This window comes from Maniola jurtina, chromosome 3, assembly GCF_905333055.1.
Source record: "Maniola jurtina chromosome 3, ilManJurt1.1, whole genome shotgun sequence".
NCBI classification, from domain to species: Eukaryota; Metazoa; Arthropoda; class Insecta; order Lepidoptera; family Nymphalidae; genus Maniola; species Maniola jurtina.
The window spans coordinates 7,852,591-7,862,728 of NC_060031.1; the positions used below are offsets into that span (position 1 = coordinate 7,852,591).

The following is a 10,138-nucleotide window of genomic DNA, read 5'->3' on the forward strand; positions in this document are numbered from 1 at the left end:
AATTGTTTTATATCAGTTACGTAAGGTACACTTTTTAAATAATAGGTATAAACTATACCTACATAAACCTTTGTGTTGTACACAATCAATTCTATACAATAGGTACATTATTTGACAAACTAAAGCTACGGATAAGGCTAAAGTTACAATAATGTGATATGAAAAGATACTGCTTAATGCTCATGTACTCAATTCACAACGATTTTCATTTCATAATGTTGTTAAAAAAATAGTCTTACTAAGAAAATTACTATATTATAAATATTAATAGAAATATAGGTTCTTATTTTTGTCCTGTTAATTTGTAAATAATTTATTTCTCAAGCAAATTCCAGGATCCATCACATAATACAAGATCTACCACATAGTCTTTAATTAAATTGAAATAACCAGCTACTGAACCTACATTACTAACATTTTTTTATATTCATCATACCTGCTCTTACAGAGTAAACGTAGGTATCTTCATTTTAATATACCTAGTTTTAGTTTTATTATTTAATTATTTTTTTATATTACAACTTGCATACATATATTATTTAATGTTTTAATAAAATAACAAGCGATTGAGTTTATTTAGATTGTCAAGGGGTTTGCTCGTAACCCACAGAGATTTTGAAAATTACTAACCATGTCCAATAATGTTCAGAATGAACATTTGATTAGGCTTTAGTCTCGTGAATCGCGTATGACTTATGGTAGATTAAAATTGCAAATTACGCTATTGTTTTCAAACTCCAGCTTAATTCAGCTAAAAATGTATTACGTAACAGTCTCTATAGAGCTATAAGATTTGCATCAGAGTACTTGCTAAATTCATACATGTATTTTATTACATAAGTAGGTCTGCATTTGATTTTTGAATTGAGTAACTAGTTAAAATTTGTATAGTAGGTAGGTACTAAAATTAGTACTTACCTACTATTATTAGTAGTATTAAAGCAATAGTAATAAAGAAATCGTCCAGAAGGCTGAGTAACAAGACATTCGGAAAGCAACCAAACCCACCTAGAATTTTACTGGAATTCATAGTCAAGATAGGGGCTTCTTTAGGGAACCATTCAGACGACATATGTTGTATTCTAACTTTATGTATGTAATGCATTAATTTTCAATATGACACATGCCATCTGAATGGTCTCCCAACGAAGCCCATATCTTGACTATGAATTCCACTGTTAACGACACTAGTGGAATGCTATCGGAGCATAATCTCTCATTAATTAATTTAAAAGTGCAGTTTAATTTAATATTGCAGTAAAGGTAAACAACGAATATTTACCAAATGAACTTAATAACTCGTTTCTTAATGTGTTCATGTTCTTATCTATCACACCATTATTTAGGGCCAAAGCAGACTAAATGCTTTAGTTGCTTCTTTTAAAAGTTTGATGCCGCGTTTGAACACTCCACTCTACAAATATACAGTTGTAGTGATCAAGTCGATTATAGGAAGCTCGATGCCGCGTCCGATCCACGCGCTATTTCAATCCAGCGATCGAACGCAGCAAGTCCTTACAACGCGACGCAAAATCATGCTGCTGGATGCATGGATAGATGCATGCATGGATGCTGTGCAGTAAAGTGAAATCCTCAGGATGTATTACATCTCGCGCGCCATATTCTTCTAGCCTACTACTATTTCTAGTAGCTACTAATATTTTTTCACCATCAATCAGCAACTCCATCTTTATTTAACATCTACTAGAATTTAGAAATACTTACTAAAAAATTAACCAAAATGGTAACTAAATTACATAAGTTTAATAATATGTAAGTATACTTACATAACGCATATCAATACAATACAATTCATCTTTACTACATATAGGACTTCCACAAGAAAGTAATAAATACAAACTTTATATACTTACGACTAATGATATCACAGGTTATTATTAAAATGAACGATTATAATATTCTTAATTCGAGAATGGAATTTACTATTTCGCTGTCACCGGTATAAGTTCTACAATCTAAAATATATTACTAAATACTTATCTATTTTTTACCGTTAATCTTTGAAATTTAGCCGGGTGTGCCCAAGCTCTACGAAATCACTGGCAGTGGCGTGCACTCCATAAAAAATATAGTATAGAACTGTACCTTATGGTCATTGACTTTTAAGTTTGAAGAATTTTCAGTTATTACTTCTCGTGTTATTAGACATTATTCCCTTTGGACTACTTTGATTTAGATTATGCACTTCACACATCTTATAATTCTTATGGTCCATAGTCCATACTACTTAATAAGTTAATTTTAAGTTTTGGATATGCTATACAATAGACTTCAACTAAATACGTGAGTAAAGCGCTGGTATATCCAAAACTTAAATATGAGAATAACTCACGATAGTTTGAACATTAAGTTAATTTTACATAATAATATTGTTTTTTTAAAGTATAAGTAATTAAAATACATATCGGCAATATGAATGCTTAGAGCTGCTAGGTTTTTATTGCAAAGGTATTAATATATCAAAATGGTCTCTAAACGTAAGCCTAAAGTTAATCGCTTAGCACTACCTATGCCGTTAGCTGCACATGTAACTGTACTGAAAATGCTAATAAAATCGTATCAAATATCAATACTCTCGTACGAGCCAAATATGTACGGACACTAGTTTTGACCTCACACCCGCATTTCTTTGACGCAGGCGACGCAATCGACGCTTGTTTTAACTTCCACAATATGACCTATTTCATATTCATTACAATCTGAACAATTAATAAATAAATAAATAAAACTCTCAAATGTAGCCTCCCCTGGTAGCCTATAACCTTAAAACATATCTTACCCTGATCTAAAGTGATCGCTATGTAATACGGAAAAACGTATCAAACTCAGAAGTATTTAAGAAAATGGTAACACACACGCATCTTACAATAAACACGTAACTGTACAGTACGCGTTCCCTTCTGGCGTGGTTAAAAATACACGCGAGCGCCATTTGCTGGTGTAACCAACTTAAAATATGTGCTAGTTGAGTAAACTTTCCTAAGAATATAAGAAGAGCATAGCAGGTCTTAACATTACAGCCACTGAAATGAAGTTATACAAGTACGCTGGAAGACGTGCCTTACAAAAAATGGCATTTAGTTATTTTCTTCACCAATACGAAGCGCCCGATCGAGTGTACCAAGAATTAAATTTAACAATATAATTCTCGTCAAATAGTCGTCATGTTAGCACAATGTTAAGAGATGTCTCATCGGTCTCATCACTAGGTAGTATTTAGTTTCGAGTACGCTCACATGACGCTCACTAGCGTTATTATTAAAACGCTGCTATTAGCGCCAAAATGCCGAACATCAAGTTGCTTCAAAAACACAGGTCCAGTGTGTAAATTAAGGAGGTCATTGATTACAGCGCATTAAACGTTGACACAGAATCGTTGGAGTGCTGACGAGTTAAAGTATGATTTGCGCCGTTCTCTTTGGTGGTAGATGATGTTCTGAAACAAACGATTTCTTATGATTTAAAAATCCTGCAAGTGTGAGTCAGACTCACCCACTAAGGGTTTTACGCTCCAACAGCTGTATTAAACTGCAAGTTAATGACGGACAGCGCCAACTATGATGTGATTTTTTACCTTTACTTGTGCTTGTGTTTTCATTGCTACCTGCCAAATTTCATGATCCTGTCTATCCAGGTCAACGGGAAGTAACACTATAGGTTTTCAATTTTGATTCGCTTTTCTTGACAGACTTGACAGACTCGACAGATAGACAACGAAGTGATCCTTTAAGGGTTTTTTTTTTCTCTTGAGGTACGGAACCCTAAAAATGCTGTATTATCAAGGATTCATTACCCGAAGAACGGCAGCAGCGTGACGAGCTGCGCGCGCGAGGTGCAGTTGCGCAGCTCGGGCAGCACCAGTAGTACATGCCGCAGGTAGGCCTGCAGCGCGGCGCGTCGCTGCTCCACCAGTCGCGCGTCCTGTCGGAACCAACCATATCCATATTCCGTACTGATATTATATGCATAAGTGTGTCTATCGAGATTTGCGTGTACAGGTGAATGTCATGGAGAGAGTATGTTCCCAATACCACCATCACAGAGAGAGACTAGTTTGACGCCTTTGATCTCGTGGTAAACGAGGATCACAACTACTCTTCGACATAGGGTTCTAACTCATAGCCTAGTTCATAGTCATAGTCGCTCCTACGTCCCGCAATTACCGTACGATCGCTGTATGTAATATCATATCCTTACTCCGTGCCACTATGTAGCAGAGAATGGGAATGTCCCCTGGGCCCTGAGTAATTCAAATGTGTGCAAAGGAGAAAGCTCGAATATCTGGGCCATATTATGCGCAACAATTCAAAATATTACCTGCCTACACATACAAGGCAGAAGTATATACAATAGAGTAACACAAATTGATCTGCATAATCGGATGTTTATGCCAGTGTCTGTGTAGTCTATACACATACGAATATGTGAGTAGTTAAGCTAAAAGCGATGGACAGACATGTATCACATCTTTTTATAAATGCTTTCTTTATACGTATTTCACTCACCCGTTTTCGCAGTGTTTTCTTTGGTGGAAACTTATAATTTGCAATGTCTGGGTGACATTTTTTTAACTGTGTGTGTAATTCATAGAATTTGGCGTATCTGTGATACACATTCCATTCTTCTTGGCCTATTTTCAGAAATATCTGTAATATAAAACGATAGGTCAATAGGATGTGTCAGTTTAAAAGGGCTGATTTAAATTAAAAATATTAATTTCAATTAATACCTGATAAACATGATAGGAATGTGTTTTTTTGCCGACTAAGAAAGCGCTAGGTATGTAGGCTTTTACATTAGATTCTGGCATTTCTACAATTTCTAAGCCCGAACTTTCTAAGTCTTGCAAGCGTTTTTGCAAGTGATGATTGAATTCCATAAGTTCAGCATGCATCTCTGCCACCTAAGGTTACAAATAGAAAACAAATACAGAATTAGTAGCAATTGGTGCTTTTCGTATGCATAATATAGGTAGACTGCATTTTGGATTCGTTTTCGTATCCAACAAAAAAATGTCGTTTTCGACAGCGCCCATCATGAATGAGATAGCGCTATTTTTAGATCTTCATCTTTATTAGTTAGATAGAAAATAGAATAGAATAGAAAAACCAAATTAGAACCAGTATTGCCAATAATAGTAAAAAAGTATGCCAAGTGTAAAAATATTACCTGCACTAACTTTCTTTCATACTGATTAATTTCATCCTCATGACCATGACTGCCTTTTAATGCAATGCCCATTTCTACAGCTGACATATAATTTCTTAGTTGATCTTTTAACCTGTCATTTTCTCTGAAAATAGTTATAAATTATATCAAAATCCCAGAATAATGTTTGGCATAATTCAATCCAATTTCTTTATTAATAAATAATTAACAACTAAATGATGCCAACGGTTTCGTACGCATATGGTTGGTTTTTATTAAATCCCACCAATACAAAGTTGCCTATATGTTAAATTAGTCACATACATTTACATTCCAAATTTCAGCCAAATAGGTTGTCACTGTGGTGTGAACTGTGAAGGAGTAACAATTATTTATAACTAGCCAATGCCCGCGACTTCGCCCGCGTGGATTTAGGTTTTATGAAATCCCGTGGGAACTCTTTGATTTTCCAGGATAAAAAGTAGCCTATGCGCTAATCCAGGATATTATCTATCTCCATTCCAAACTTCAGCCAAATCCGTCACGTAGATTTTGCGTGAAGGAGTAACATACATTCACACACACACACACACACACACACACACACACACACACACACACACACACACACCCAGACACAGACACACACAGACACACACACACACACACACACAAACTATCGCCTTTATAATATTATATTAAGTGTGATATTATGTAAGCAATCTTTCATATTATTCATACTGATGTTATACAAGTGTAAATTAAAAATTTTCAACACCCCCGACAAATCATTTTCAAATAAATAATTATGTATATCTAGGCAACGTCCATCTTTACAGCTTGACATTTGTCAATTGACACTTGAATATTATGAACCTAAGGGTTATCTAACCTTCTTTTCTACAAGAAAACTAGAAAATAGCTGATAACTTTTAAACGGCTGAACCAATTTTTTTGGATTATAGCTAAGAACACTCTCGATCAAGCCACCTTTCAAACAAAAAAAACTAAATTAAAATCGGTTCATTCGTTTAGGCGCTACGATGCCACAGACAGATACACAGATACACAAATACACACGTCAAACTTATAACACCCCTCTTTTTGGGTCGGGGGTTAAAAATATGTGAAAGTGTGTCTGTTTGCATTATTGAGCGACTTTTACGAGATTACACACAGAGTTAGCTTGCATTTATTTTTATCCAAGATTTAAACTAAGACCACGCGGACGTAATGGCTGGCATTCTAGTAATCTCTATTTACTTATCAAGTTTGATAATTACTTACTTGCTTAAATCTAATACAACTTTTTCTAATTTTTGTATTTTCTCTTTACTTGTATGTTCAAATTGATTATACATTAACTGTAGATTCATGAAATCTTTCTCCCTGTTTTCCAAAACGGAATTGAGACTCTTCTCGTCATGTTCGTCTTCCGTGAAACACAGCTCTAAGCAGGACGTGCTTCCGTCGATGCTGCCGGCCACCTCTTCACTGTCACTCTCGGATATCTTTATACAATTTACACTCAGATCTGACAAGTCATCTTTAACAATATTATTCTTATCGATACTGCTCTGTGAACTTGAAAATATTTCTTTGGCACTTTCCGACAATTTGGAAAGTATTTGCAAAGGGCTTTCGATGGATTTAACGCTGTCAGGAAAGAAGTGCCTTATTCCACTTTTACAATCAGAACTTGTCGGTTCGCTGACAGAAACAGATTTTGTTGCTACTTTCGCATCTGGAGAGTTAAGACAAGTTGCAGGTGCACTATTACAAGAATATTCACTAGAACTTTCTATGGGTTCGATTGATTTTCGTGGTTTGATTGCTTTCTTTTTCTCATCTTTGTCAAAAGATATAACTTGTCTGAGGGGCTTTCTTTTAGAATTAGTGGAAGTTTTGACTGGTGTTGGCAGTGGTATAACAAGCTCTGCTTTGTTTACATGGTTTGACTGTTGTGACTCGTTCAATTCTGCTCTGTCAATTGATAATGCAAACAAAACCGATGATAAGGCTACAAAATAAAATATTATGTAAATTAATAAACAAAGCATTAATTTTATAGTAAACTGAAATGTAGTGAATCGTTATGTAAAATTACCTGCTGCCAAACCGGGAAGCAGACTGGACTCTAGACTTCTGAGAAACGCTCCTTCGTCATAATATTCTACAAGTAATCCATGGGATATCCAACTTTGCAAATATCTGATGTTTGAAAAAAACAATATTAACTGCACAAAAGGTAGAACTTAAATGACTACAAATATAGTAAGTATGACTGGCTAAACCAACTTGTTTGTTAGAGTAAGTCAAACTAGTTTCAAACCTATCCAGGTTCGCGGTCCTTATTCAATGGCCCTCTGCACTTATAGCAGACTCCAAACAAAAAGTGAGTTTAGCTGATCATACAATTATATAATTACTAGCTGATGCCAGCGACTTCGTCCGCGTGGATTTACATTTTTCAAAATCCCGCAGGAACTCTTTGATTTTCCGGCTAAAAAGTACCCTATGTGTTAATCTAGGGTATATCTATCTCCATTCCAAATTTCATCCAAATCCGTCCGGTAGTTTTTGCGTGATTGAGTAACAAACATCCAAACATTCACACTCACATTTATAATATTATTAGGATTGGGATTATTACGATAATATTAGTATAAGGAATATCAGTCACAATAGTTTAAATGTTAAAATTAGTAACTAAAAGCGGGTATACCTTTCTAGTGACCTTTCATTTAGTGAGGCACGAAGGAAAGCTCTGAAGTATCCTAATGGTGTGTTGATATGGGTGAGGATTTTAAACCTCTCCTTTTCATGTTTGGTCAGGTGAAGACAACTGTAACTCCATAATGAATTACCTAAAATATATTAACAATAGTTACTAATCAAAGAAGCAATCCACATTGTGTGTGTATTTGCTTATAACTTTTGAACTTCTTAAGTGAGTTCAATGCAGTTTTAACTATCATCTATATTTCATGAGGAAGGGTTATAAAAGCTGGAACATTTTAACATTTCTTCTATAGATCAGGTAAGCCTATCTGTGTGAAGATGGGGCATGTCAACTACAACAGTAATTCCTATCTAATGAGGAATGACATTAGGCTTATTTCATGGTTGAAAAACTAAATGTTGTAAATATTGGGTACAGGTAAGGTGATTATAAGCATGAAAATAAAATGATTTATGAATTAAATACTTCTACCACATGATCAACTATAAGAAAGTACTTACCAATATTTACTATATTAAATGTGAAGCTAAGCCCAGCCGACACAAAGTTTTGTAAAGTTGAATTCGAGAGATTTGTCTTTAGTCCATGACTTAGGACTTTTTCCCATTTTTCACATAAATTTACAATCCTACAAATTAATAGGGAGAAAATAATTACTATAAAAAAGGAGCAATTAGGTACAAAATATCTAAGGAGTTCAAAGTTCATCAAGTAAAAAATATTTGTTTGGGATTCTTTTGTGCCAATATCTGCCACAGCGGAGATGGGTGGAGATATGTACAGCAAACTAATCAGACAATTTGTTTGATCATGTCACTTTTTTATGCATCATCATCTTCATCATCATCAACCGATATATGTACATTGCTGGAAATAGGTCTTGTGTAGGGACTTCCACAATCCACACACCAGTCTTGCGACTGCTATGAGCTAGAGATGTGCCATAACACACAGACAGAATGTCAGATAGATAGACAGACAGCAGAGTGACATTGATAGGGCTCCATTTTTACCCTTTGGGTATGGAACCCTATAAAATCGATTTATTGGCTATTGGAATTATTCGTACTAATATTATTGTGAAAGGCCATGTTTGTTTGTCTGTTACCTTTTTTTACAGTCTCTGTTTAACAGATTAGACAAAATTTGGTACGGGGTACACTTTTCATCTTGGAATAATAAGAATTTTCACAAGATTTAAAAAATCTTAAATCCATCCATCTATACTAATTACTAATATTATAAGAACGTTAAGTTTGTAAGTCTGTTTTTAGGAAGTAATATCTGGAACTATTGAACTAATTTTGAAAATTCTTTCACCAGTAGAAAGCTACATTATTCCTGAGTGACAAGGGCTATATTTTTTTTAAATTAGAAATCTCTGTGAAATTGTAATAAGCTACCCGTGCGAAGCCGGGGCGGGTCGCTAGTTGGGTATAATTAAATACCAACTTCAATAGGCATTGTCTTAAACTTTTGACAGTTAATATAATATGGGTTTTGGCTTTCATCATTAAGCTTACGATAAAGAATAATACCTGATATCATCTTCTGTAGCTAATTCAGATTTGCCACCAAAACGATTCTGGCAATTCTCAACACAAATTTGAAGTTCACGAAGTGCGATTTTACCGTTTTCTACTTGCTTCTTGACATCATCCTTGTTATCTATTGCGTTAGTTATAGAATTCAGTAGTTTATTATTCTGAAAAGAATTAAACATGAATATCAAGGTACCTACCTAAATAATTTAATTATGTTTTCTCGGTAAGTTTCGATTTGATCCATTAAATACAAAAGGAAAACCTACCATTATTCATCGGTAGTTCGTCTTTTATCTATAGTCAAAAATATTATAAATGAAAATAGATTGAATTAGAAACAAAATAGTATGTAGATATTTTAAGTATTTATTAAAAATTACTAAAATAAAATGTGTTTACTTGTCTTCAATCATCAATGATTTTTTGACATGACTTTTTGACACTTGACAGGTGTTTTCAAAGATAATATAAAAGGCCATAGAGATATAAATTCCTGGTCTGTGTAAAAAGACGGTAAAGGCCTTCTACACGATCGGAACAACTACCAACGGATGTCACCTTGGTTGAGTAGATGTTAAAATTACTAATATAAATATATCGAGCTGAACCTTAAATTACACTTTACCAACCGTAGTATTTCCGATTTCGATTGACTCTATGGATTGTGTGGTCTATAGTCAAC

At 34.4% G+C, this 10,138-nt stretch overlaps 1 protein-coding gene across 2 annotated transcripts; it reads right to left on the reverse strand.

Moving 5' to 3' along the window:
• Window positions 1-187: 187 nt before the first annotated feature.
• On the reverse strand, window positions 188-9,878 carry LOC123881165 (sorting nexin-29-like). Of its 2 annotated transcripts, XR_006799425.1 has the most exons (12): window positions 9,723-9,878; window positions 9,451-9,617; window positions 8,413-8,540; window positions 7,895-8,036; window positions 7,277-7,380; window positions 6,457-7,189; window positions 5,191-5,314; window positions 4,751-4,924; window positions 4,527-4,667; window positions 3,815-3,942; window positions 1,738-3,457; window positions 188-1,701 (listed from the first exon to the last, which is right to left on the reverse strand). XR_006799425.1 is itself a non-coding variant. In XM_045929788.1 (11 exons), exons 1-11 carry the CDS (start codon window positions 9,723-9,725, stop codon window positions 3,367-3,369), a joined length of 1,935 nt encoding a protein of 644 aa, XP_045785744.1. In that variant the 5' UTR covers window positions 9,726-9,878; the 3' UTR covers window positions 188-3,366. The 2 variants fall into 2 exon arrangements, 1 of the variants encoding a protein (XP_045785744.1); XM_045929788.1 differs by having other exon boundaries at window positions 188-3,457.
• Window positions 9,879-10,138: the final 260 nt, after the last annotated feature.

What these genes read in the sequence shown, in the direction of transcription:
- LOC123881165 (XM_045929788.1), bottom strand. An exon ending in ATTCCTATCATGTTTATCAG is followed by an intron (nt 4,668 to 4,750) that starts GTATTAATTGAA and finishes TTTATATTACAG; the next exon opens with ATATTTCTGAAAATAGGCCA. An exon ending in AGAAAACACTGCGAAAACGG is followed by an intron (nt 3,943 to 4,526) that starts GTGAGTGAAATA and finishes TGGTTCCGACAG; the next exon opens with GACGCGCGACTGGTGGAGCA.